The 27933-nt window shown below is 43.1% G+C and overlaps 1 protein-coding gene and 1 long non-coding RNA gene across 4 annotated transcripts; one reads left to right on the forward strand and one right to left on the reverse strand.

Annotated features, from left to right (window-relative positions):
- The first annotated feature begins 87 nt into the window (after positions 1-87).
- HDAC11 (histone deacetylase 11) lies at positions 88-27909 on the forward strand. 3 transcript variants are annotated; one of them, XM_083493129.1, is made up of 11 exons: positions 88-196; positions 4546-4694; positions 5095-5195; positions 9611-9637; positions 10311-10427; positions 12599-12641; positions 14056-14132; positions 15376-15438; positions 20946-21042; positions 23249-23427; positions 23894-27909. In XM_083493129.1, exons 2-11 carry the CDS (start codon positions 4628-4630, stop codon positions 24101-24103), a joined length of 981 nt encoding a protein of 326 aa, XP_083349255.1. In that variant the 5' UTR covers positions 88-196; positions 4546-4627; the 3' UTR covers positions 24104-27909. The 3 variants fall into 3 exon arrangements, with proteins under 3 accessions (XP_083349255.1, XP_083349253.1, XP_083349254.1); XM_083493127.1 differs by lacking the exon at positions 88-196 and adding an exon at positions 204-361; XM_083493128.1 differs by lacking the exons at positions 88-196; positions 9611-9637 and adding an exon at positions 204-361.
- LOC310702186 lies at positions 15440-19002 on the reverse strand. The gene is made up of 2 exons (XR_014523335.1): positions 18698-19002; positions 15440-15866 (listed from the first exon to the last, which is right to left on the reverse strand). It is a non-coding gene; the product is annotated as an uncharacterized lncRNA (long non-coding RNA).
- Positions 27910-27933: the final 24 nt, after the last annotated feature.

The following is a 27933-nucleotide window of genomic DNA, read 5'->3' on the forward strand; positions in this document are numbered from 1 at the left end:
GAATGCAACTGAAGACCTTTCTCTACCAGCCTGCCCCACACCGGGTGACCTCGGGCCCCCTCACTATCCTTCAGCCTAGCCTACCTCACAGGGATGTCGTGCGGAGGCTGAAACAGGAAACGGGCGCGCTGATTGGTTGGCTGGCCGCTTGGGCCGGCGTCCCTACGCGCGCCGCGCGACAAACCAGCTCCGCGAGGTGAGGGTTCGGGCGGCGGCGGCTTCGCTCGGCGGCTCTGAGCATGCTCGCGGGAGCCGGGCATGCTCAGTTAACAACGAGGCATGGGCTCCCTGGACCTGCGTGCGTCCGTAGATGTCGATAGATACAAGTAGATAGGTAGATGGACACGCGAGGGGGCACCATGTGAGTAACGAGCGGCGGGACTGCGTGGGACCCGGGCGGAGGAGGAGACGCGAGGAGGGAGGAGCCCGGGCAGGTCTAGCGACCGCCGCTCCTGCCTCCGACGGGGGACGGCTCAGGCGGAGGGAGGTCGAGGCGCCCTCTGCTTCGCTGCCTCCCCCTCCAGCGCCGGGTGGGATGGGGATGCTTCCCCTCGGGGGAAGGGAAGCAGCCCCCAGGGGCCTGGCTGCTATTAGTCCGTATTAAATTACACACAAAAAACCCACCTCTTTGAGGCTACTTTTGTCCTGCCTCATAATAAGCCAACGACGTAAGTGCTGCTGCTGCTGCAGCCTCTCCACTCCAGAGAGTAAAGCAATGGGTGGAATAATAACTAATAATAATAATATCATTTATACCAGTACCAGATTTACATATAAGCTAAACATGTTATAGCTTCGGGCCCCCCTCTCTTGTGCCCCCCCCCAAAAAAATTAAAGGGAAAAAAAGATGTACATTTCCAAAATATAAGAAACAAAATAAAGCCTACATACAGCAACAGTGGCAAATGGCTTTAGATACCTATTAGGTCCATAAATTGCCATATAGCATATATTCAACACAAAAAAATGACAGTTTGTTGTTGATAAAGGACAGCTGGATATATAAAGGGCCCTATTATCTTCAGTAGCTTAGGGCCTCATCAAACCTAAACCCAGCCCTGTTTATACCCCTCCTATCTGGCTGGGTTTCCCTAGCCAGCCACTCTGGGCGGCTTCCAGCAAAATATAAAAACGTGACAAAATGTCAGACCTTAAAAACGAAACAAAAAAGCTTTATTATTAGTATTAAGAGCGTGTAAGGTCTTTTTGAGGACTGCAGTCACCTTCATTCGCTGCAGTGTTGGGTGGTTTGTTTGTTTGTTTGTGTGTGTTGTTTGTGCACAAACAGGTAATGGGGTGGGGATAGTTAAACATTTCATATGGGGAATTGTATGATGTGACAGTTGCATAATCAGGTACTGCCAGTTTGCAACACCAGCAGTTGGTTTGCACCTTGGGAAATGAGGCTTGTTAAAGAGCAGACCTTTAGTTCTGTGAATAGCATGGTTGCATATAGATAATGCATTTATTTGAGCCAAGTAAGCGTCAAGTGGCTTGCTTGATTCTGAACTTCAGAATGTGGTACTGCGTTTTAAAAATTATTATTATTTTGCTGTTTGAACATTTTTATTCACGGCCCTCTTAGCTAAGGATGAAAAGTTGCATCAGAAAGCGGTAAAGGTAAATGGACCCCTGACCATTAGGTCCAGTTGTGGACGACTCTGGGGTTGCGGCACTCATCTCGCTTTATTGGCCGAGGGATCCGGCGTACAGCTTCTGGGTCATGTGGCTAACATGACTAAGCCGCTTCTGGCAAACCAGAGCAGCGCACGGAAACGCCGTTTACTTCCCGCCGGAGTGGTACCTATTTATCTACTTACACTTTGACATGCTTTCGAACTGCTAGGTTGGCAGGAGCTGGGACCGAGCAACGGGAGCTCACCCCATCGCGGGGATTCGAACCGCCGATCTTCTGATCGGCAAGTCCTAGGCTCTGTTGTTTAACCCACAGCGCCACCCGCGGCACTCTTTCTAATATTATCCCAGTCATGTAAAATACAGTAATTAATGCTAAATAAAAAGTTTTAAAATTAAAAATGTTCATTTTTGGAGTGAACCCTGTGATATGATGCTCACATTCTGTGTTGTTCTAAACGACAGAAATCAAATTAAGGCTGCAGTCTTGTGCACTGTTACAAGAGAGTAAATTACATTGCTCAGTGGGACTTTTGAGTGATATGCATAGAGTTGTGCTATAAAATGCTTGCATTTTCTATTATATCAATTGGAACAATAATCTGTAATGAATTTTCCTTTTTTTATAATAATATTTATTAAAGTTTCACAGACAATAAAAAGTTTCAAAATTTAAACATAAGAACTTCAAGAATAAAAGCATACAAAAACAAAACATATAAAAAAAATACACAGTAAAAAACAGTTAGCAAAAGAGAAGAAGAAAAGAAGGAAGAAAAGAAAGGAAAAAAAGAACAACCAAAAAAGCAAAACAGAAAATAGGTTAATATTTTCATCTCTTATACTTCATTCACTAGTTTCTTGACCTCCTCACACCTCCCATTTTGTATTCCAGTTCAAATATTAAATTCAGCAAATCCTTACCCTCTAGCATTTATCCTTTATCAATCCCCATTTACATTTTCTTAAAAATCTTTTTACCAATACCACTTCTTTTCAATCAGACATCATTTTAACATTCCTTAATTTTACAGTGCTTCTGCAAGTAGTCTTTAAATTTCTTCCAGTCTTCCTCCACCGACTCTCCTCCCTGGTCACGGATTCTGCCAGGCATTTCTGCCAATTCCATGTAATCCATGTAATGAAATTTCCTGAATGGGAATTGATTTTAATTCAGGCAGGCTAAATACTATACATATTTATTTAGCTAAAATACAGTACTGTTTTGTCTTTTCTTACGCTCTCAGTTTTGATTAGGAATGGCCAGTCATACCATGTCTCCCAGATACACAACTTAGCACTTCGTGTTCTTATAAGAGGATTAGACAAGTTCCTGGAGGACAAGGTTTTCTATGGGCCCCTTCCAACTCTACAGTTCTATGAATACCAGGAGGGGAGCGTGCTGTTGAACTCATGTCCGCTGTAAGAACAGAATGCTGAACTAGATCATTGGCCTGATCCAGCAGGTTCCTGTTATGTTCTCATGTTTAGGGAGGAGCTATATATTACAATTGGCAGATGGGCCAATTAACGTGAAATTATAATACGTTTGGCTCCTGTCCTCTGAGCTAAAAAAACAGCATGAAGGATGTGAGGACATCAGGGACAGGTAGAAGCCATATGTGTAGCTATTGAGCATAGCTCAGTTGGTAGATCATAGAATCATAGAATCATAGAGTTGGAGGAGACCACAAGGGCCATCGAGTCCAACCCCCTGCCAAGCAGGAAACACCATCAGAGCACTCCTGACATATGGTTGTCAAGCCGCTGCTTAAAGACCTCCAAAGAAGGAGACTCCACCACACTCCTTGGCAGCAAATTCCACTGTCGAACAGCTCTTACTGTCAGGAAGTTCTTCCTAATGTTTAGGTGGAATCTTCTTTCTTGTAGTTTGGATCCATTGCTCCATGTCCGCTTCTCCGGAGCAGCAGAAAACAACCTTTCTCCCTCCTCTATGTGACATCCTTTTATATATTTGAACATGGCTATCATATCACCCCTTAACCTCCTCTTCTCCAGGCTAAACATGCCCAGCTCCCTTAGCCGTTCCTCATAAGGCATCGTTTCCAGGCCTTTGACCATTTTGGTTGCCCTCCTCTGGACACGTTCCAATTTGTCAGTGTCCTTCTTGAATTGTGGTGCCCAGAACTGGACACAGTACTCCAGGTGAGGTCTGACCAGAGCAGAATACAGTGGCACTAGATCACGAGACTCTCAATCTCAGGGCCATGGGTTCGAACCCCACATTGGGCAGAATATTCCTGCGTTGCAGGGGGTTGGACTAGATGACCCACGTGGTACCTTCCGAGTTCTATAATTCTGTGACTCTGCTGCTATCTAGTCTTCATGTGCAAAGTCTCTTGCCACACTCTACAGTCCCACATGTGCAAGCTGCTCCCGCCAGCCGCGCTCATTGGCTTTGCATGGCCAGAGCCAAGTGGGCTGGGCGGATTGGTTGGCACTTCCAGCAGTGGGTGACCAAAGACAAGAGGCCTTTTCTGAAGGCTGCTTGAGATGTAAGAGGGTGGCTTTCCCAGTCCAGAATGCCTCCTGTGCGCAACAAAGCTACAAGCAATGACATTTGGTAGTATTGGATAGTTTGGTTTGGCCTCCCTCACTTTTGATCTCTTATAATGCAGGCATTCCATATCTGGTGCTCCGGAGGGCAAAAGAATAACTGGAAAAAGAAGTCTGCAACAAATATTCTTGTCTATGTTGTGTTACATAATTTGGGCATATTTATGTGGAATGTATTTAATAATAATGATGATGATAATAATAATAAAAATAAAATTTTATTTATATCCTGCTCTCCCCAGCCAAAGCGGCTAACAACAATAAAAGTAACACAGTTTACAGTTTTCTCCTTTTTGGTATTTGGATATCTGATGTTGTTACTGTTTCTGTTAGGCCTCACAGGACAGAACTCTACCACGACATTCCGCCAACATGCTGGCCAATTGTGTATTCTCCAGATTACAATATTACATTCATGGGACTGGAGAAACTACATCCATTCGATGCTGGAAAATGGGGGAAAGTAATAAATTTTTTGAAAGGTAAAGTGCGTGCCGAACGGAAAGTCTCAAGCTTTGTAGAAATTGTGTTGTGTCAGTATTCTGTAAAAAGTCAACCTGCAAGAAGTAATTCCATGTAGATAGTTACTGATGTGTGCAGCAGTTATGATTACTTTGGTATTTTTATTGCATTTTATATGGACGATTAGTATGCCTTCTGTGTGTTAGATCTGCAGTTCTGCACTGCCTGAAAAGCAGCAGTGGTATAGCCATCAGTCCTGAATAAACTATCGTTCCCTGCTTAGTACGCAATGGAGTTTACACCAAAGCAGAAGCCTAATTTAGAAATGGAAAATCCTATGTGCTGGCTTCTGCAGTATTGAAATGTGTGCCTTATTTACGTAAGATGTTGGATGTCATGTGCTTTTCTTTTTCAATTCAGAAGCAAAACTAATTGCCGATGATTTGATTGTACGAGCTCGAGAAGCAACTGAAGAAGACCTTTTAGTTGGTCACACAAGAAGCTACTTGAATCGATTAAAGGTGTTGTATCTTCTACTTGTGTCTGATAAACTTTGATCCCCCCACTCGTCCTGTATGTTTCTCTCTCTCGCACACACAGAAAACAAAATCCTCAGTACATGTAAGGGAACATAAAGCAGGAAACAGCAAAAACATTTTCTTTCATAGCTTTAGAATTCTTATTTTCATGATTTCCCCCCTAAGTCTTAGGTTAGAACACAGTCCTTAGGTTATAGTGGCGGGTGGGAGGAGTGTTGATTAGAAAATTAAAAATACAAATCTGCCACAAATTATCTATAAATAAAAAAATCCTGAAATCATTAAGAAGTTATTATGTAATTTTAGAACTCTGTTTTGATAGAGTTTACCTTGTGAAGTTTTATATTTTTAGGGAACTCAAATGGCAGTACAGACCAACCGTAAGAGGAACGTGAGTGTCTAGATTGAGAGACACACCTTAGTTGTACTCTTTTCTTGGTACCTCTGTTTGAAAGCTGGAAAAGCCAGTTTCATATTAAAGCTTCACAGAGATTATCACCTGACTGCCTTTAATTGGAAAGGCTTGTCTGTATTGAACTATCATATGACCAATTAATGCAACTCTGATTTAATGCAGAGAACAGTTCCCTTAAGATCTGAATTGGGATGTTCTCCAGCTGCGTTAGTAAGCAGAAGAAGATAGCTGATGTTACTAGCCTTGTTTTCACGTCACAAAAGGCACGGCGTGTTCTTAACTGTAGTTTAATTGTATGGGTGCTTCCGTCTTCCCATGGGAGTCCCTCGCACAGCTTTCCTCCCTGTTCCCTAGCCACGGCTCAAACAAGCTATATACTATGGTTTACTCTGTCATCAGAAACCTAACATTGGTCTGTCTGTTGGTTTTCAAACAAAGCATGAGCAACAAGCAATAAATAAAGCAATATCCTATCTTGTTGTAGTTGCTCATTTGTATAACCCAGGCTTGAAAATTTTAAATGGAAAACTGTTGAGGGAAGGTGAATTCCTCTCTCCTGAAATTGGTTTTATATAAACAGTCACTAGGGTCGCAGTACTAACAAAGCAAAGCAAAACAAAAACGTTGGGAGCAATTGAAGCAACCACAGGGTTTCCGAGCCACCAAGTTTCTCCCTGTCTTTCAACTCAAGTTCATTCAGGTTTTTAGGTGACGGTCTTGAAGCAGTTGTGACTCTTTGCAGGAGTCGATTTTATTTTGCATGACTCAGTATTACATTGCAGACATTTTTGGGGAAAACTTAATCCCCTTCTGATATATACTGCTTTCCTCTTTACTGTAGAATATTTACAGAAATCAGGAGTGCATTGTAGTTTTAACTGTACAATTTTTATAATTCTCAAAATGTGCCTTTTTTATTGCCATTCCGTGTCTTTGGCATTTACTGGGTCCTGTTCCTGTTCTTGGCCTTCTCGCTAACTGTGCGCATTTCTTCCTTGAAATGTCTGGAAGATTCCCCACCACGGCTGCTACTCCAAATCAGCCAAATTGGGCTGATTTTTTAAAAAGGATTAAAAAAAAATAAATCACTGAGATTCTGCTGAATGCAAGACCATGTGTCATTTGGCTGATTTTTCTTCAGATGATATCTTTTAAAACACCACTTAAATTATATTGCCCGTAATTCGTATACAGGTGCAAAACTTAGGTGTGTGAGAATCTCCCAAAGATTGTTTTTACTTGAGAGCCCAATGCTATCCTTTACAGGGGTGCATTCTCTATGCATGCAAACTTTTCATTGCATGCATGTTTTTAAATCTCAGTGATGAGAAAAGACGATTAAAATCCCTAAAACAGATGTGCAGTTTATGCTCACATTTTAACAGTTTCTACAGTGTCCTTTTTATGTCTTTCTACTATCTTAGTTCCAGACAGTGGAAATCCAGTCTGCTAAATTTGCATTTATTTAACACTCAGGCTCAGTGCAGACCATAGTTAAGACATCCTTTTCACTCACACCTTCCTTCCTTCCTTCCATTTTTGGACCTGTGAATGGTAGTAAGAGTTATGCATGCCCCAGGTTTTTTTTTTTTTTTTTTACTAATAGTCCTTAGCCTAAGGACTGTGCAACTCCACTTTTGATTGTGTTGCAAACTCTGGTTTTGATTTAACCACCTTTAGAGAAAATGCTTCTGTAGGTGCAATGCTAACCCCGGTTCATTCAGAAAATGAAGTAAAGGGTGAAGTTCATGCAAAAGGAGAATTGTGTGTAGCCCAGTGTTTCCCAACCACTGTTCCGCGGCACACTAGTGTGCCGCGAGATGTTGCCTGGTGTGCCGCGGGAAAAATTAAAAAATTCGAAAGATAGCTTCATATCCGGAGAGGCGGCCTTCAGGCGAGTTTTAATTTTAATTTTCCTTCTCCCACTTAATGCCCCACGCTTGCCCGAGCAGCTTGCAGTCCTCGGTAACCACGGCGACCCGAGGGAGGGAAGGGAACAGGGAAGTCGAGGGCGGCGGCGAGCCGCGATGATGTCAGTGGGCCGCGCCGCCTCGCCCTGGCACGGTGTGAGAGCCCCGGCTAGTGGCGCGAGCTTCGGAATAAGTGGGATCCGCGTGCGCGAGACCGAGATCGCGGGTAAGGAGCTCAGCCCTGGGCAGGAGGAAGCGGGGCCGCGCGTGCGGGCCACATCCCCACAGAGAGCGAGCCTCCCCCGGCCCACCACTCCGGGCAGGTCCACTCGCATGAGGGGGCGGCGATGGCGACGGCCGGCAGCTTGCCTGCAATGCCATCCCTCGAGCAGGCGAGGAGCCCGGAGGCTACCAGATGCGAGTCCTCTTTCCCACCCTGCTCGGGAGTCCAGAGCACTTGGTCGCATTCAGGATCTAGAGTGGGGAAGCGGGGCTTGTGTCTGGGCTGGACACATTGGGCTGCCTGTGCCGCTCGACCTGCGGGGAGAAATCAGGGTGGGAGTCACGACCGTGAGGCAGGGCTGCCAAGTGTGGCAGAAGAGGCCACGGCCGTCGCACCTGTCCTTAGGTAGGAGCTTCTTCCGTGTCGACCTGCTGCCCTAAAGTCTTGGCTTTTTTCTTGGCTTTTTGGCGGTTGTCACAGAAGGAAGGCAAGGGGGAGGGGAAAAAATTGAAACTTACACTTTCGTGCGTCCCTCCCGGCGTGACGCTGCGCGCTGACGTCACGGGGCTGTAATGGTGGTGTGCCTTGAGATTTTTTTCATGAAACAGGTGTGCCTTTGCCCAAAAAAGGTTGGGAAACACTGGTGTAGCCATTGCTTAAGTTTGAGAAGGAGACAAGGCAGTATTACATTTGCACTGGCCTGCGTGCAAATTATGCTGACTTCTGATAGCTCCTTGTTTTGAAAGTTTTCCCCCCCAAAAGCTGCATTTGTTTCTTCCTAATGAAGAGTAAAGTTCCGCATTTCATGGATGCGATTTTAGGACTGCTGTTATTCTCCCTATGCCAAGTTGGGGGACTGACAGTGGGCTTTTAATTTCTCGATGCCTGTCCTTTACTGGGGTGTGTTTGTCATAGCTGTCCACCTTCCCTTTTTTGTGTGGGAAATTCCCTTATTCCAGCGCCATTTCCCGCTGCTTCCCACTGCTATCCCAGATTGTTAGATATCCTGTAGACCGTCCCTGGGACAGGTGAGGCTGCTGATCCCTTATTTTCGAGGCTGCTGATCCCTTATTTTCAAATCTGAAAGTTGACAGCTATGTGTGTTTGTGTCTGGATTTCATTTTGAGTTTAGGAATTGGTGTCAAGAGCCAGATAATAGCAGTTTGACTTTGCTTTTGCTTTGGAGCTAGCAGCAAGATTTGTGTCTTGGCCATTCCCTTATCCTCCATCCAGGGATCCTTTACCTCCATGTCCTGCAATGGAAACAGAAATAGAACTGGTTATGTACTGTTTCATATGGTGGGTAGAAGGGAAATGAGAAATTAAAAAGCAACCAGAGATTCCTAGGTTTCCTAGATCTTTAACTAGACTAACCCTCATTTTAGCCAGCTTCCACACCAGTGGCATTGTCTAAGATAGGAGAAGAAACCCATTCCCAACTCTGATCATGCAGTTGTGCTTATCCTAGCCATATAATCAAGCCAGACTAATAATATTTCTCAGTGTATACCACACTGGTTATTTTTCCCTATGCAGAGACAATGTTTGGGTAGGTTAGTAGCAGTGCTTCTAATGCAAAATGGTAAAACTCGTGTTGCTTTTGTGGGACGTCTATCGAGACAATTTGCCATATAGATTTAATACTTCTCCCAAATATATCACTAAATTATATTTTAGTACGTCATCCCAGACCAAATTTGCGACATTGGCAGGAAAACCTTTCAGTGCTTAAGAGTTGCGTCGCAAACCACTCTCTGAAACGCCATAGAGTTTGCAGTTTAGTTATGGCTGTGAGTTGTTCAAGATGTTTGAATATATTTTCTTCCAACTTTCTTTGTACTGCTTACAGAATCATATACTGGAAAGCGTTGAAGAGGTATTCCAGAAATCATTTTGCGCTTTTGCTGTACACTTGAAAGTGCTATGAATATGAAATACAGTTTAGTTATTTGTTGTACCGTCATTTTCAGTGTGCTGTTTTCCCGCATTAGCTAATTATGGCACTGAAATCATTGCCCTTATCCATTGTTGCTCTGTACTTTTGCCTTCGTAATTGACGTTCTTCTGGTTTTTTTAAGTTTTCTAAATTATTTTGAGATTGGGCACAACTATTCCAAAGCATTATCAAAGAGCAGCAATGACTGCTTTATTTCCGAGTCCAGTGATCTGAATTAAAAGATTGTATCATATAGCGATTTAATCTGCTCGTCTCCTTCGCTCATCTGCACTTTTCCTGGATATCATTGGTGCTTTCTGTAATTTTATTATTTGTTTAAATGCACACATTTTTGCTTCGCATATAGCTGTACTATGAACAGATATGAACCCTAAACTGTCATACTAGGGAGTAAGTCCTATTCGCAACACTGAGGAATTTACTTCTGAGTAGACAAGTTTAGATGGTGCTGCTAATGAATCAGTTATTTAAGCTGCCCACCTGTAAATGCTGACTTGGGAGCGAGTCCTATTGAACTCAACAGTGCTTACTTTTGGGTAGACATGAATTGCCCTGAGAGCAACTAATCCGTCATCTTTTGTTTTCTTTCCAGTGGTCCTTTGTTGTGGCGACAATTACAGAAATCCCACCTGTTCTTTTTCTGCCCAATTTCCTTGTTCAGAGAAAGGTGCTGAGGCCCCTGAGAACTCAAACTGGAGGAACAATAATGGTAAATATTTTGTTTCATTTTCTCTCACTTCTCTTGATTCTATTTCTAAAGCAATTTTAAAAGGGCAATACACATATTTAATTATTATAATTTTTAGGTCTATAAATAGTTATGCCCTTTGGCCTACGTGCTACGAAAGGACAAAACTATCTTCGATGGAAGGAATGTAGGAAGCTTTGTTATACCAGATCTAGTGATGTGAAATTCTTGAGAATAATCTTTTGGAGAATATTCTCATTTAATGAGAATATTAGAGAATTTTCATTTGAAATAGATGAATGCCACATTAACATTAAATATATTATCATTATATGATAATATATTTCAGTATGTCAATTTCTGGTAAATGGCGACTTGTACCACTGAATGGTGCTGCAAAAACCAGTTACTGGCACTAAATAAAAATATAGAAACATCAACTGTTTAAATCAAGGCCACCTCACATGCTGTTACACATCACTGTATAGGCCTAGGTACTTTAAGCGTATAAAGCATTAAAGCTACTTTCTGTAAAAACAAATTTAAAAAATCACACCATATGGCCAAGGGTATAGAATTGTTAAGAATAAGGTCTCTCTCTCTCTCTCTCTCTCTCTCTCTCTCTCTCTCTCTCTCTCTCTGTCTCTCTCTCTCTCTCTCTCTCTCTCTCTCTCTCTCTCTCTTTTTCTCTCTCACACACACACACACACACACACACACAAAAGGCTATTACATATAGTTGAAATACACACAAATTCAAATGTTCATCAGATTAAATGAATAGCATTTTTAAAACTAAAAAAAAAAATGTTTTCTGTAGTTCACATTTCAGAACTGCCTATGGTGAATGATACAATGGCCAGTAATGTAACTGGATTTTTTTTTAAAAAAATCATTATTCATTACTTAACACTGGCAATATCACAGCTTGACATACGGTAAAACGGAACGAGTATGAGTGCCTGCGGAATTTTAAGGGATCGGGTTATATTCGGGTATTGTCTTTTTTTCCTCCCCCCCCCATGAATTTTAAAGGTGCGGCTTATATTCAGGCCAATACGGTAAAGGTGGATGTCCGTATTTTCAGGGTGTGTCATCCAGCCAGGTAGCATAAGAAATGGGAGGGTTTTAGATCTGGAAGAAGGGGGAAATTATTTGTCATTAATGTGTTTTCAGCATCAGGCCCAGAAAACTGCTTTCTAATAACTTCCCCGTATGGCGTTTCTGCTCTGACTTGAATGACTTAACTATTTATGTTTGCTGGACAGATTCTACAACCTTGACCCATGTTTCAGAGTAGACTCACTGAGTTCATTTCACAGAATAGGGACAATCTTCTTGATTTGCTGAATGACGTTTTTCATAGGATGTCATCAGCTCTTGTGCTGTACAGTGGTACCTCGGGTTAAGTACTTAATTCGTTCTGGAGGTCCGTTCTTAACCTGAAACTGTTCATAACCTGAAGCACCACTTTAGCTAATGGGGCCTGCTGCTGCCGCCATGCCGCCGGAGCACAATTCCTGTTCTCATCCTGAAGCAAAGTTGTTAACCTGAGGTAATATTTCTGTGTTAACGGAGTCTGTAAACTGAAGCATATGTAACCTGAAGCATATGTAACCCGAGGTACCACTGTACTCGGTAGCAGCAGGTGCCTGAACTCCCATGGCTGTAGGGTTATTATATTTATTAGAAACACTATGGGACACCGTGAGAGTCGCTGGTTTGCTTTGCTTACAGTACATTTGCTTTTTGACACCTGTGCTTTTCCGTGCTTTTGAATCTGAAGCGCATCTTTTCCCCCACAGCTTGTTCATAAGTGTATTTATTCAGGAGGAAACATAATTGATCTCACTTAATATTTTCTGTGCCTTGTTTTGGAAAGTCTGATCCAGCATGCTTTAGTTTTGTAAACATTCAAGTTTCCAAGCATTTGGGTATATTATAGAACAATTCAAAACACCCAGATTGAGATACAAGGTGGACACCTCTGTTGCATGAATTTTGAAAATAATAAAATTATAATATAATATAATATAATATAATATAATATAATATAATATAATATAATATAATATAATATAATATAATATAATATAATATAATATAATATAATATAATATAATATAATATAATATAATATAATATAATATAATAATGATGATTTCCCCCCCCCTTTTTCATTTTTTTTGAAGGCAGGGAAACTGGCCATTGAGAGAGGATGGGCAATTAATATTGGTGAGTAGCAATGTATCTTCTTCCTCTTTCAATGCCTCTCGGCAAAAACTTTGGTCCACATTCTGGTCATTTTTTTATATCTGCCCCGGTTTGTTCATCTTTAGTCTTCACTGGCCACATCTGATTCCCTTATTCTGACTAGGATTCCTCGCAAGGAAAGGGAAAAGTTGACCGCTATGGGAATAGAAGGCTTCTTTCAAGCCTAATTTCAGTGGGGCAGGGGCAGGAGGGGATCCTGCAGACACCAGGGAATATATTTTGGGGCGCATGTGTGCCCATGGCCAGCGCATTGGTGACCCATAGGCTGAACCACGATTCAGAGTGCCATAACCTTGTGCCTGCATGCTCCCCGCTCCCTAGTCCTCCGATGCGACTCAGGATTTCAGCGGTTTCTGCTTATGGTGATCTGCAGTTTGCTATGTCCTCCAGGCTGACAAACTCTGCTTAACCTTAAGGAGGGTTGCTTTTTAAACAAGCCAGCTCCTGCCTGTGTCTGATAATGAAAAGGATATTGAATCTCCTTTTGATTAGAGAAGCTGCCATTTCCCACTTCTTTTTTTAAGCACATAGGAGCAAAGAGAGTTTAGACATGCCCAGGTAGAAGAAGAAGAAGAGTTTGGCTTTGATATCCCGCCTTTCACTCCCTTTAAGGAGTCTCAAAGCGGCTAACATTCTCCTTTCCCTTCCTCCCCCACAACAAACACTCTGTGAGGTGAGTGGGGCTGAGAGACTTCAGAGAAGTGTGACTGGCCCAAGGTCACCCAGCAGCTGCATGTGGAGGAGCGGAGACGCGAACCCGGTTCCCCAGATTACGAGACTACCGCTCTTAACCACTACACCACACTGGCTCTCCACTACACCACACTGGTATTCAAAGCTTTGTCCTTTGCAGGACAAAAAGGAGGACAAACAGGAAAAAGTGTATGGTTTATGGAGGGTTTGCTCATTAATGTTGTTACGGTGCTGGTTAAAGAAGCATGGCTCATGAAACAATCTGCTCATCAGCTGCATATTTATATAATCACAATCGTGTTTTCCATGGCGTCTGGTAGTTTATTATTCAGATTTTATATGCCTGTTGTCTTTGTCCATGGAGTTTCCTTGGCAGGGATACTGGAGTGGCTTGCCGGTTCCTGCTCCAGGTGGATCACGTTTGGTCAAAACTTTCCACTATGACCTGTCCATCTTGGGTGGCCCTGCAAGGCATAGCTCATAGCTTCTCTAAGTTATTCAAGCCCCTTCACCACGGCAAGGCAGTGATCCATGAAGGGGATTTTGATTTTTCTGACCAAACTGCGGGAGGCAGTGGAAGACAGGAGTGCCTGGCGTGCTCTGGTCCATGGGGTCACGAAGAGTCGGACACGACTAAACGACTAAACAACAACAAATTCAGATTTACCGTTTCTTTTTCCAGGTGGTGGCTTTCATCACTGCTCAAGTGATAAAGGTGGAGGGTTTTGTGCATATGCTGATATCTCATTGGCTCTAAAGGTATGGAAGATCCATTGCAAGCAACATCATCATTATTATTTTTTGCATAAACTTAACAAACGTCAGCATATACCTGTAGCCTAAATTTGTTATTAATGAATCAGATAGTGCTGCGTGTGGAAATGGAGTACTATCTCTGAAAGCTGCTGTAATCCTAGTAAGATAGGTATGTCCTAAAAGTGAATCAATGAGTAAGGTGGACTTTGTCTTACTTGGAATGCTGTTGATTTCAGTGAAAGGGATGGACACAGTAATACAGAAACTCTCATCCGAAGTCCTATGAAGTCATAAACGCAGCAGCCCAAAGCTAGAGAATTGGGTTTAGCTGGGGTGATCCAGGCAGTCTCTCATTGCTTGGGGCCAGACCTGTTTAGCTGTAGCCACAGACTACAGCTTCCTTTAAAGCCTTTAAATTATTGCTTAAAGCCTTTAAATCATCGTAAAATGTGACAGATCCCAGATGGATGAACACTGACCTTGTATTTAGCCATTTAACAAAGCACCAAAATCTCTGAGGAGAGCCAGAGAAAAGCTATTTTGGAACCTATCCATGGACAAGTAAACAGTGTGAATCTCATGGAAGTGTTTGCAAGGACTTATTAGTCTGGATCAGGGTGGATTTGATTTAAATCAAATCGATTCAAATCACAATTTAAATCACTAGTTAGTAAGACTTGATTAAAATCATTTTTTTAACAGAAAGACTCCTTCTTGCTGGTATAATCTTAAAATTTGCATCCAGATGAAGGTTTCATTTTTGGAATAATAAATTTTCAGAGTAGTTTTTACAGTTATATAAAAATTTTGCTGATTTGGTTATACTATTAGAAATACATAGATAGATAATTTTGAAATTATTGTGAGGTTTAATAAGTTAACTTTATATTTGGACAACTTTTCTGCTGCACTTTATTGGAAGGAGAAAAATAATCATTAGTAACAATTTAAACAATTTATTTAACTAAAACAATAACATTATAGCATATGTATCCATGTTGGTTAACTGATGTGGTTAAGCGATTTTTAATTTTTTTAAACTTAGAGTTTTAGCACACATGAAAAACTTAAAACAAATCCTTATTTCCGGATTAATATAATATAATACAGCTTAAATCGAAAACCATCTTTAGAAAGATTTTTCCTCCAAAAGCATTTTATTTTAAAAATCTGATTTAAATAAAAAAAAATCCGATTTAAATAAAAAAAATCAATTTCTTCTTTATTTCTTTTCTCTGTATTCCAGTTTTTATTTGAAAGGATGGAAGGAGTTTCTAAGGCAACTATCATAGACCTGGATGCGCATCAGGTGAGTGATCAAATGCAAAAAGTTTAATTCGAAACAGAACTCCTGAATCACGTAACGGCAGCATTGTGCCACAAAGTAAGTTGACTTATACTGAACGAATTGCAAAAGCAAAACATATATAGGAAACTTGATATGTGAGACTTCTAATCTCGGGGTCGTGGGTTTCAGCTCCACGTTGGGCAAAAGATTCCCGCATTACAGAGGTTGAACTAGATGGCCCTTGCAGTCCCTTCCAACTCTACAATTCCATGATTCTATGATAATGGAGTGGCATTTGGGGGAAATTTTGAAATCTGCAAAATAGGGAAATGGTCAAACTTCCAGTGGGAGCATATTGCACATATCGACAGGGGCCCAAAGAACCCCGACCAGAAGCAGAAAATGTATTAAATGTATTAAACCGTAGCTAAGCACGGTCATTTCTGAACCTACTGACCCTCAGATGTTGTGGACCACCTCTCCTAGCAGCTGGGAGTTGTGAGTCGAGGACCAGCCGCCCGCACAGGAGTATACCGTATGTTCCGGCGTACAAGATGACTTTTTATCCCTGGAAAATCACCCCAAAAGTCGAGGGTCATCTTATACGCATTGGGAAGGAGGAGAGGGAGGCAATGAGCAGAGGCGCCCCTTCTGTCGTCACTCCTCCTCCTTCCCCACAGAAGGGGACGCGGAAAGTCCTTGCGAGCGCGGCGCTCGCCCGCCCACCTCGCCTCGGGCTGCTGCTGCTGCTGCGATGGCAGCGAAGGGATGCATGCTCTGCCCCTGGCGGCGCTCAAATTCTAAAACTCTAAAACTGAACAGCAAAAGTTGGGGGTCGTCTTATACGACCAGTCGCCTAATACGCCAGAATCTACGGTAATAAGACACAAGGGCACGTTATTTTAGGTTAATGGGCAAAATTAGGCCACAACCTTAATGGTTAGAGCATGTGAGTAGTATTGACTTAGGCATTGGATGAAACAGCAATACCAGACTCCACCCTGCACAGCTGGGAGTCATATCAGGGTTAACAACCAGTGGGAGGAGCTTGTTGATGCAAATACAACTGGAAGCTTCTCCATGACATCACCTGGGGTCGTGCCATGGCCCTAGCCACCAGCAGGGCATCGGACAGGATCCACAACTGCCGGATTTCTTTAACGGAATACTCAAAGAGGCGGTTATTAAACCGCTTCTTAAAAAACCATCTTTAGATGCGGCCACGATAGCCAACTATCGCCCAGTCTCAAATCTTCCATTCTTGGGCAAGGTGATTGAGCGAGTGGTTGCTGAACAACTCCAGGCACGCCTGGAAGAAGCGGACCATTTGGATCCCTTCCAGTCGGGATTCAGGCCTCATCATGGGACTGAAACTGCCTTGGTCGCACTGGTTGATGATCTCCGGCGGGCTAGGGACAAAGGTGAGAGCAGTTTCCTAGTTCTGCTGGATCTCTCAGCAGCGTTTGATATCATCGACCATAACATCCTTCTGGACTGTCTTGAGGGGCTGGGAGCTAGGGGCACTGTTATACAGTGGTTCCGCTCCTTCCTCCTGGGCCGTGTTCAGAAAGTGGTGGTGGGGGATGAGTGTTCAGACCCCTGGGCCCTCACTTGTGGGGTGCCTCAGGGTTCTGTCCTCTCCCCCATGCTTTTCAACATCTACATGAAGCCGCTGGGAGAGATCATCAGGGGATTTGGGCTGGGTGTTCATCAGTATGCGGATGATACCCAGCTCTACCTCTCTTTCAAATCAGAACCAGTGAAGGCAGTGAAGGTCCTGTGTGAGTGCCTGGAGGCGGTTGGAGGTTGGATGGCGTTTAACAGATTGAGGTTGAATCCTGACAAGACAGAAGTACTGTTTTTGGGGGACAGGAGGCGGGCAGGTGTGGAGGATTCCCTGGTCTTGAATGGGGTAACTGTGCCCCTGAAGGACCAGGTACGCAGCCTGGGAGTCATTTTGGACTCACAGCTGTCCATGGAAGCACAGGTCAAATCTGTATCCAGGGCAGCTGTTTACCAGCTCCATCTGGTACGCAGGCTGAGACCCTATCTGCCTGCGGACTGCCTCGCCAGAGTGGTGCATGCTCTGGTTATCTCCCGCTTGGATTACTGCAATGTGCTCTACTTGGGGCTACCTTTGAAGGTGACCCGGAAACTGCAATTAATCCAGAATGCGGCAGCTAGACTGGTGACTGGGAGTGGCCGCAGAGACCACATAACACCGGTCTTGAAAGACCTACATTGGCTCCCAGTACGTTTCCGAGCACAATTCAAAGTGTTGGTGCTGACCTTTATAGCCCTAAACGGCCTTGGTCCAGTATATCTGAAGGAGCGTCTCCACCCCCATCGTTCTACCCGGACACTGAGGTCCAGCACCGAAGGCCTTCTGGCAGTTCCCTCACTGCGAGAAGTCAAGTTACAGGGAACCAGGCAGAGGGCCTTCTTGGTAGTGGCACCTTCCCTGTGGAACACCCTCCCACCAGATGTCAAAGAGAACAACAACTACCAGGCTTTTAGAAGACATCTGAAGGCAGCCCTGTTTTGGGAAGCTTTTAATGTTTGATGTATTATAGTATTTTAATATTCTTTTGGAAGCCGCCCAGAGTGGCTGCGGAAGCCCAGCCAGATGGGCGGGGTATAAATAATAAATTATTATTATTATTATTATTATTACCCAATCCGCCAACCGAGTCAAAAGGCTCGCCGCCAATACCCTCACTGCTGCAACCAATTCCTAATACAGTGGTACCTCAGGTTACATACGCTTCAGGTTACATATGCTTCAGGTTACAGACTCCGCTAACCCAGAAATAGTACCTCGGGTTAAGAACTTTGCTTCAGGATGAGAACAGAAATTGTGTTCCGGCAGCACAGCGGCAGCAGGAGGCCCCATTAGCTAAAGTGGTGCCTCAGGTTAAGAACAGATTCAGGTTAAGTATGGACCTCTGGAACGAATTACCACTGTACTTCTGATGATGTCTGCCAACCACACATCATTCTCTTGATTGGAAAGATGGACGCAGTTGTCACGAAACGGAAACACATCGCTGAATGGGATGTCAGGGTGTGCAATCACGTGGCCATTCATATATAGCAGCTTGCGGGCCACCACACGATTCAAAAGTTTCCTGGATTTGTCAATAGCTATAGGGTTATGACTGCCACGCCACGCTCTTCTTTTCAGAAGAGAGGACCAAAACACAGTTGTTTCTGGGAAGAATACAGCCAGTTCATCAAAGTCCTTCTTAATGTGCAATAACAAGCATGGCCATTTCTGGACCTGCTGACCCTCAGGTGTTGTGGACCACCTGTCCTAGCAGCTGGGAGTTGTAGACAAAAACATCTGGAGGACACCAGGTTGGGGGAACCTGGTTTATGGCGTGAGATGAATGTGCCTTGGGCTCAAATGCTTCTCTATTGTGTCTGCAAGGAAGCTTTCACTTCTGTCTTTGCTTAGCCACGGGTTGTCATGTTGTCAGAACTGACAGACCGTTGTTAATGTTAATTATGGGTTGCTTGAAGCCAACTTGAAACCTCGGGTTAATTCTCCCTCCCCACCTAAAGAGAGTTTTGCAGAAGCAGTGATATATAATAATAATAATAATTAATAATAATAATAATTTATTATTTATACCCCACCCATCTGGCTGAGTTTCCCCAGCCACTCTGGGCGGCTCCAAATCAGTGTTAAAAACAGTACAGCGTTACATAATAAAAACTTCCCTGAACAGGGCTGTCTTGAGATGTCTTCTGAATGTCAGGTAATTATTTATCTCTTTGACATCTGATGGGAGGGCGTTCCACAGGGCGGGCGCCACTACCGAGAAGGCCCTCTGTCTGGTTCCCTGTAGCCTCACTTCTCGCAATGAGGGAACCACCAGAAGGCCCTCAGCGCTGGACCTCAGTGTATGGGCAGAACGATGGGGGTGGAGACGCTACTTCAGTTATACTGGGCCGAGGCCGTTTAGGGCTTTAAAGGTCAGCACCAACACTTTGAATCGTGCTCGGAAACGTACTGTTTCCCTGCTTCCCTGTTTTGCACACCTCTCTGGCTCATTGTAAGTTGAGCACAAAAGGCCTCGTTCCTTTGGAGCAGAGCAAACAAAGGAAATTTTAAAAAGGATTACAGTGCTTGTGCTTCAGCTGCAGCCAGGAAGCGAAGGGAGGGGAAATCAGGGCTTTTAAATAGAATGGGGGAATGGTAAGGACTGTGAAGTTAAAGTGATCTATACCAGCTGGGGTTGAACTGAACTGCTTCTCCACCTCCCTCCTACAAAACCCCCACCCAACCTCTCTCACCACCAAGGAAATATAATAAACAGAAAGCAAACCCACCCAAGTGATGCAGACATAACCTCTCTCCCAAAAGTATAAGAATACAAGTTTATCACTTCTCTCCCCCTCCCCGCTTTTCTTCTTCCCCAACCTTATTCTGTATACAACACTAATGTCTCACGTCATATGTACCGTATTTTTCGCTCTGTAAGACGCACCAGACCACAAGACGCACCTAGTTTTTGGAGGAGGAAAACAAGAAAAAAAATATTCTGAATCTCAGAAGCCAGAACAGCAAGAGGGATCACTGTGCAGTGAAAGCAGCAATCCCTCTTGCTGTTCTGGCTTCTGGGATAGCTTCACAGCCTGCATTCACTCCATAGGATGCACACACATTTCCCCTTACTTTTTAGAAGGGAAAAAGTGAGTCTTATAGAGCAAAAAATACGGTAACTGGTACAGTGGTACCTCGGTTTACGAACAGTCCTGTTTACGAACTATTCGGTTTATAAACTCTGCAAAACCGGATGTAGTGTCCCAGTTTGCGAACTTTAGCTCGGTCTAAGAACGGAATCTGAACGGTGGAAGGGCACCGGCAGCAGGAGGCCTCATTAGGGAAAGCACGCCTCGGTTTAAGAACCGATTTGGTTTAAGAACGGACTTCCGGAACGCATTAAGTTCATAAACTGAGGTACCACTGTATATAGAAAAGACTTCACAACTTGAGAAAAGAGACAATGCACATACTTTGGTAAACCCAGAAAATCTTTAATAATATTTTTTTTTAAAAAAAGAAACCAAGTTGCAATAAATGAGCTGACAAATAGAAGACAGAGAAAGCAAGGGATCAGTGGTTTTGATGACTGCATCATTTGAATGATCTGCTGAAAAATGAGTCTTTTAAGTATTCACTGTTATAGAAAACTTCTGAGAAGATGAGGCTTGAAAAATGGGAAAATACCACTTTGAATCTAAATTGTATGTAGACTCCCCCCCCCCAAAAGAAATCTGCCAGATTAGTTATAGTATATGGAAAAGATAAGGAAAACATTGGGTATATTAAACTTTTAAATGTGTGCCTATATCCATATCTGTATCTTCATATTTGCATATTATTTTACGGCATAATAAGCATTATAATACCCTGTGCACTCTTTTCGTAAGGAGCAAAAACAAATAGTGAAATTCCATTAATCTATGTTAATCACTAATTGGGCTTGATTTGCATTAACTGGGTGTTGGTAAACTTACAGGGAAATGGCCACGAAAGAGACTTTATGGATGACCGAAGAGTGTATATTATGGACGTTTACAACAGGTATATTTATCCAGGAGATGGATTTGCTAAACGTAAGTGGGTGATCTCCCCAGCTTTTGTGACCTTAAAACAATTCAAAATAAAATTTTCCAATAGAGGAATTGCCCTTTTTACAATTGAAATGTTGCTCTCTGGTGAATGAAACTATTTGCTGTTCCCCACCCCACCCCCCATTGCACTGTTCAGATATTTGAAATCTTCTCTGTGTGAGACATCCCTGGGATCACAGGGTGTTGGGTTTTTTTAGAAAGTGGTATGAAACTTTTTTAGAAACTTGGGACATGCATTCCCAATTTTCTCTCTGCTGTCTTAGGCTCACTCTTATTCCAGATTTTAAAAGTGGGGAGAATACATGGATGCTGTTGTTGGCACCCGTCTCGGGTAACCATGGAGGACTGACTTGCCTTTGGAGGATGCTAGCTTGACTAGAAAGGGATGTGGGTGGCGCTGTGGGTTAAACCACAGAGCCCAGGACTTGCCGATCGGAAGGTCGGCGGTTCGAATCCCCGCGACGGGGTGAGCTCCCATTGCTCAGTCCCTGCTCCTGCCAACCAAGCAGTTCGAAAGTACATCAAAGTGCAAGTAGATAAATAGGTACTGCTCCGGTGAGAAGGTAAATGGCATTTCCGTGCGCTGCTCTGGTTCGCCAGAAGCGGCTTAGTCATGCTGGCCACATGACCCGGAAGCTGTACGTCGGCTCCCTCGGTCAGTAAAGCGAGATGAGCGCCTCAACCCCAGAGTCGGCCACGACTGGACCTAATGGTCAGGGGTCCCTTTACCCTTTACTAGCTTGACTAGAATGGGGAAGAGAAACCAGGATACACTGTACTAAAAAAAATCCAAATATCTCAGCCAGGGATGGCCAGCCTGTGACTCTCCAAGATGCTTTTGGACTGCTAGTCCAGCAAGGAAGCGGCTAGTCATGGTTTGACTAGGACCAGAGAGCCCAGTGTCCAAATGACTGTGAGGCTCAGTTCACTGATTTTGGGCCACTTATCATCTCCCAGCCTCTTTTGCAGCCCAGCTCGTCACGCTCCTTTTTAGCAAGAGAGGAAGGGAATAACAGTGCGCATCACCTCATGCATAGTTCTTGGTAGAAGGGTGGGAAGTAAATGTAAGAAATCAATAATAAAATATTTGATGTTGCAGCATTTTTATAAGATACAGTGCTACCTCTGGTTACAAACGCTTCTGGTTATGAATGCTTCAGGTTATGAACTCCGCTAACCCGGAAGTAGCTGCTCCTAGTGGCAAACTTTGCCCTAGGATGCGAACGGAAATCACGCGTCAGAGGCACGCGCACAACAGGAGACCCCATTAGTGAAAGCACGCCTCAGGATAAGAACGGTTTCGGCTTAAGAACAGACCTCTAGAACTAATTAAGTTTGTAACCAGAGGGACCACTGTATATTGGACCTTGTCTTTTGTACTTTGCTGTAGCTCATTTATAGGGATGTGGGTGGCGCTGTGGTCAAAACCACTGAGCCTCTTGGGTTTGCTGATCAGAAGGTTGGCGATTTGAATCCGCACAATGGGGTGAGCTCCTGTTGCTCTGTCCCAGCTCCTGCCTACCTAGCAGTTTGAAAGCACGCCAGTGTAAGTAGATAAATAGGTACCACTGCGGTGGGAAGGTAAACAGCATTTCCGTGCACTCTGGTTTCCGTCACAGTGTCCCGTTGTGCCAGAAGCGGTTTAGTCTTGCTGGCCACATGACCCGGAAAGCTGTATGTAGACAAACGCTGGCTCCCTCAGCCTGAAAGTGAGATGCGCACCGCAACCCCATACTCGCCTTTGACTAGACTTAACCATCCAGGGTTCCTTTACCCTTTACCTTATAGCTTATTTACTTTGGGTGGCATTCAATGAAGCTTTACTTAGAATAGACCCACAGAAAATAATGAGCGTGACTAAGTCAGGGCTGTTAAGTTCAGCAGGCCTTCTCTGTGTAAAACATAGTTGAATATCACCCCATGGGTGGAAGTCAAGGTTGCGCTCTTCCAAACATGGTAGCTATCCAGACAAAATGTGTCGTCCCCCCCGCCTCACCCATTCCATGCTCTTCTAGGGGCTCTCCTGCCACACCAGCCACTGGGGGCTGATAAGCCTGGAAACAAATCCCACCTATTGATTACTAAAATAACACAGAGCTTGTAATGGAAGTCTGACTCAATATCAGAAACTATTTTACCTTTATTCCACACCCAAATCATTGTATATATGATTCATGGTAACTTTCAGGAGCCATAAGGCGGAAAGTTGAATTGGACTGGGGCACAGAAGACGCAGAGTATCTTCAGAAAGTAAAAACGCACGTGGAAGGTGCACTGAATGAAGTAAAATCGGACATCATTGTTTATAATGCCGGAACGGACATCTTGGATGGTGACCCCTTAGGAGGCCTGGCTATTTCACCTCAGGTTTGTAGCACACAGAGTATAGTCTCCTCTAAAATCAAAGTCCGAGTCTGGACTGAAGAGGAGACTTGATCACCCTGGGTTCCAAAATGATTTTACAGTGGTGCCCCACAAGACGAATGCCTCGCAAGACGAAAAACTCGCTAGACGAAAGGGTTTTCCGTTTTTTGAGTCGCTTCGCAAGACGAATTTCCCTATGGGCTTGCTTCGCAAGACGAAACGTCTTGTGAGTTCTTGCGAGTTTGTTTCCTTTTTCTTGAAGCCGCTAAGCCGTTAATAGCCGCTAATAGCCGTGCTTCGCAAGACGAAAAAACCGCAAGACGAAGAGACTCACGGAATGGATTAATTTCGTCTTGCGAGGCACCACTGTATTTACTCCAACATATATTATGCTGAAACCATAAGCTAAAATGGTTTATGAACCACAATGAAGTTCAGCAATGTGCTTCCTTTTTTTGTGTAACTGCAGGGGATTATCGATCGCGATGAAATTGTGTTCAGAGCTGCTAGGAAACACAGAATCCCTATTTTGATGGTGACCTCTGGAGGCTATCAGAAGAGGACAGCAAGGATTATCGCAGATTCCCTTCTCAATTTGCATAGCCAAGGCCTGATTGAGAAGGAGACTGCCTTTGGTGAAGCTGGAGGGGCCAAGGTAGAAACGATGCAGGGAAAATAAAAGGGAGATCGGCTAACTTGTCACTGCAGAACGAGGACGTTGGGGTTATTGTAGAAGGAAACTCTTAATTGTTTAATATTTAAACCGAGAGACAAGAAATGCTCCATTTCTCGTAGAATTAATATATTCTAATGGCGAAAGATAATTAATTTGCCTGTACTTACCAGCAGCAGTCAGTGGTCCCACAAGGAATACCAACAGATTAGGTTTCTCTCTCTTCCAGTGCTTTTAAATGCTGCTTTTAAAAGATTAAGACGAGCATAAATTCTGGATTTGGTTATTTCTTGCTGTGGCCAGAGTGGTAAAAAACACTAATATTCTTTGTTACAGTAGTCCGTTTTTCTTTTCAAAAGAGAATTATGTAATATCTTAATTTTTTAACTTATTTATTTTCTTATCTGGGAAGCCTCCATCCGGCTTAATTTTTCAAAAGAAACAAGACAATTCCAGCCAGATGGGCAGGGTAGAAATAACAAAGTTATTAAAATTATTATTTATCCAAGCTCCACACAATAGTAAAATACATCACAATCCCCATCCATAGCTGCAGTCAAAAGACCAAAGTATTGGTGTGAAAAACTAATAATTTCAAAACAGCCAGTAAACAACAACACCCTAAACCAGGCATCCTCAAACTTGGCCCTCCAGATGTTTTGGGACTACAACTCCCATCATCCCTGACCACTGGTCCTGCTAGCTAGGGATGATGGGAGTTGTAGTCCCAAAACATCTGGAGGGCCGAGTTTTGGGGTGCCTGCCTGAAACAGTCTCAGGAATAAACCAGAGCAAATAAAAACAGCCAGCTGAAAACTTTAGTAAACATCTGTGTTTTTTGCCCGCCACCTGAAACATTACAGTGATGGGCGCCTGAGGTCCCTCACCTGGTTGGAAATAACTTTATAGTCTGGCTGTCACCAGCTGTGCTTCATGGAGTTGAGGGATTTGGGGCAGGACTTCAGGTGCTGACTGCAGCATATGAGGAGAAACACACAGGAAAGTAGGCTTCCTTCCAAGGGTACAGCTATTTGTTTAGGCGGATCAGAGAACCCATTTAAAACCAGCCGCAGAAGTGTTTTTGAGGAATATTCCCCGGCTATTACAAACGTAAGGAGGTCATGTGTGTGTTTTGAATTGCAGCAGGGGCTACTGTTCCCCAAGCAGATCCATGCTTGACTGGGACGATTTGATTTATTTATTTTTAAAACAACCCTAACAGGTTTCCCCTGTTATCGTGAAGTGATTGTGATTATGCTTCACTTTATTACACCTGTGGTTCTCTGCATCACAAGGTGAGAGAGATAATTTATTACGGTCGGAGACCAGCTTATAAAACACCCTTGGGGGTACAGTCACAGAAGGAAAACAAACCATTAAAACGTTGTACAACAATAAATTTAAAAACAATGTACAACAATAAACAGCCGCAGGGAGCTGACCCAGAGTCACCCATAGAACCGAGTTTGGGGATTTTCTTAATGAACTAGTTTGAGTTGGGAGGTGGTCTGCGCCTACAGATCTGTACACAAAATCTGGCGACCATCTTCTGATCTTTGCCTAACAGGAAAAGGTCAAATTTTTGCTTTTCCAGGAGGTCGGCGAGCCTCACCAGTAGGGGATCAATGGTCTTACTACGTGCCTCTTCATAAAAGGGACATCTGAAGAAGAAGTGCTCTGGGCTTCCCATCTCCCCCAATGAACAGGCGCAAAGTCTGTGAGCATATGGGACTTTTTTGAAGGCTCCTTCCAGGACCGGTGAGGGCAGGGCCGAGCTTCTGGCGAGCGCAAAGGCCCTTCTTGCATTTTTAGATACAAGAAAGAAGAGATATGCTGCCGGTGCGGCTATATATCTCTTGATTTCTCCAGTTTTATCACAAGGTGGCAGAATACTGTTCTTCAGCTTTAGCACTTCTTGTACATCTGACGTCGAAATATATTGGAATATAACTGCATGCCACGAAACCTGCTTATCCACCTGCCAGACGATCAGTGCGTTTCCTCACCACAATGGCATAACAAACTCTTGCTGCCTGGTTGGTTTTTGTATTTGTGGTTGTTTGCAACTGAGAAGATACATATTTATTTATTTTCTGCTTCAGGTGGACACAGTAAGTCAGAACTGGCCCCGGGGTTTAAAAGTGCACAGCTAAAAGCTCCGCTCAAATTCCCCATGAAATCTACAGGAGGTGCACTTAAGTAATTCATCCGATTCCCCTTAGGACTTAAATGGCCAAAATAAATAAATAGTAATAATTATGGATTGTGCCTCTCAAGACTGGGTTATCCAGGCACTCTTTATTTTTCTAAACAAGGAGGACTGGTGTGATAATTACCTGCAATAGATTTTGATTGTAGATCTCCCTTCATGTGACATTATGTGGTACTACTGTATAATATTATGAGCAGTGATGTCTTGAAGCATATATAAAATAGTTACAAGATGTAAAATAGATAAAATAATCAGTTTACATTTTTGTCTGTACACTAGGATTCTTTTGCAACTGTCCTCAAATTCTGTCATCTAATTTTGTGTGAACGCTGAAATAAAAAGGGGGTTTTAATCTTTTTTTATTTTAAAAGTCCGTTTTTTAATAACACGGCTGGGGAACTTCTGTTGTTGGATTACTCCTATCAGCCCCAGCCTAGCTAGCATAGCCCAAGTGATCAGGGATGATGGGAGTTGTAGTCCCAACATCATCTGGAAGGCCAGAGATTCCCCACCCCTGAATTAAATAAAGGTTTTTACTATATGAAAAGTGAGGCAGTCTGTGGAGCTGAACTTTAAATTGATTTGGGGAGCCTCTCCTTCAGTAGGTGGTAGGTAAAATGTGCCTCTTGCCTCACCAGCTTTTATCAACCTTACAGCTGCGAGCAATAGCTAAAATATAGTGTGTTCCATACTAATGTTAACATCAAATGGATTTGAATGGATTGCTGAAATAAGCTACTAACCCGCTCCGCCAGCAATGCCAAAGCTGTAGTTTTATAGCCATTTTACAGAGAAGCAAGTCCCATTGTGCTCTTCTGAGGTAACAAGAGCAGAATCCCATCCCTTGCAAATGTGAAAAAATATGTTGTGAATATATATATACACACCAAATCAAAAGAAACTTACAAGCTTGGGGGCCTTTTTTTAATTCAATAAGAATTTGCCGCAGGTGTCGGGGGTCGTTCCAAGAGGGTTGTTTTGCACAAAACACTTCGCATTTGGAAAGAGTATACTTTTTTTTTTTACTCTTAAGTTGCATACAGATCCACTGCTAGTTTATGGCATGTTTAAAGGATATATGTGTATTTCAGTGATAGAATAATCAGCTTTTCATAGTACTTGAACAATGTTACGATGTAATATAAATACTTGCTGTGCAATCTTATATTTGTCTACTCAGAAGTAAATCCTATTGAGTGAATGGGCGTTGCTTCTAGGTAAATAAAGAATACGATTGCAGCCTTAAGCTCAGTTAGTAATAGTTTTCACCCTGGGCAAGGTAGCTGTGGATGAATTTCTTAACTTGCTGTGATTTTTTATTTTAATGAATTTGACACTGGGTTAACATACGTACCGACTAGCAATACCGACATTTGCACTTTCTTCTAACGAGAATGTTTAAAGCACTATTAAAATATTGAGATGTATTTTCTACACTGTCTAATGTGTTACCTAGAGCTATTATCATTTGAAATATTTTTTTAATAATACGTTTACATTTGTATTGAGCTTAAGCACAGTAATGCCATGTAGCATACGAAAGATAATGTGTAATGTTCTTATTTATGGATAAAATTAAAACAATGCTAATTTTTCTGCCGGTGTATTTTCACTTCTTCAGCTT

Source organism: Podarcis liolepis (assembly GCF_965112155.1).
Source record: "Podarcis liolepis genome assembly, chromosome: 2".
In the NCBI taxonomy this organism is placed as follows: Eukaryota; Metazoa; Chordata; class Lepidosauria; order Squamata; family Lacertidae; genus Podarcis; species Podarcis liolepis.

Excerpts from the sequence above, each read along its gene's own strand:
- HDAC11 (XM_083493127.1), top strand. The coding sequence starts at position 339 with ATGGACACGCGAGGGGGCACCAT. Across the intron at positions 4,695-5,094 it reads AGTAATAAATTTTTTGAAAG|AAGCAAAACTAATTGCCGAT; the intron begins GTAAAGTGCGTG and ends TTTTCAATTCAG. Across the intron at positions 15,439-20,945 it reads TAGACCTGGATGCGCATCAG|GGAAATGGCCACGAAAGAGA; the intron begins GTGAGTGATCAA and ends GTAAACTTACAG.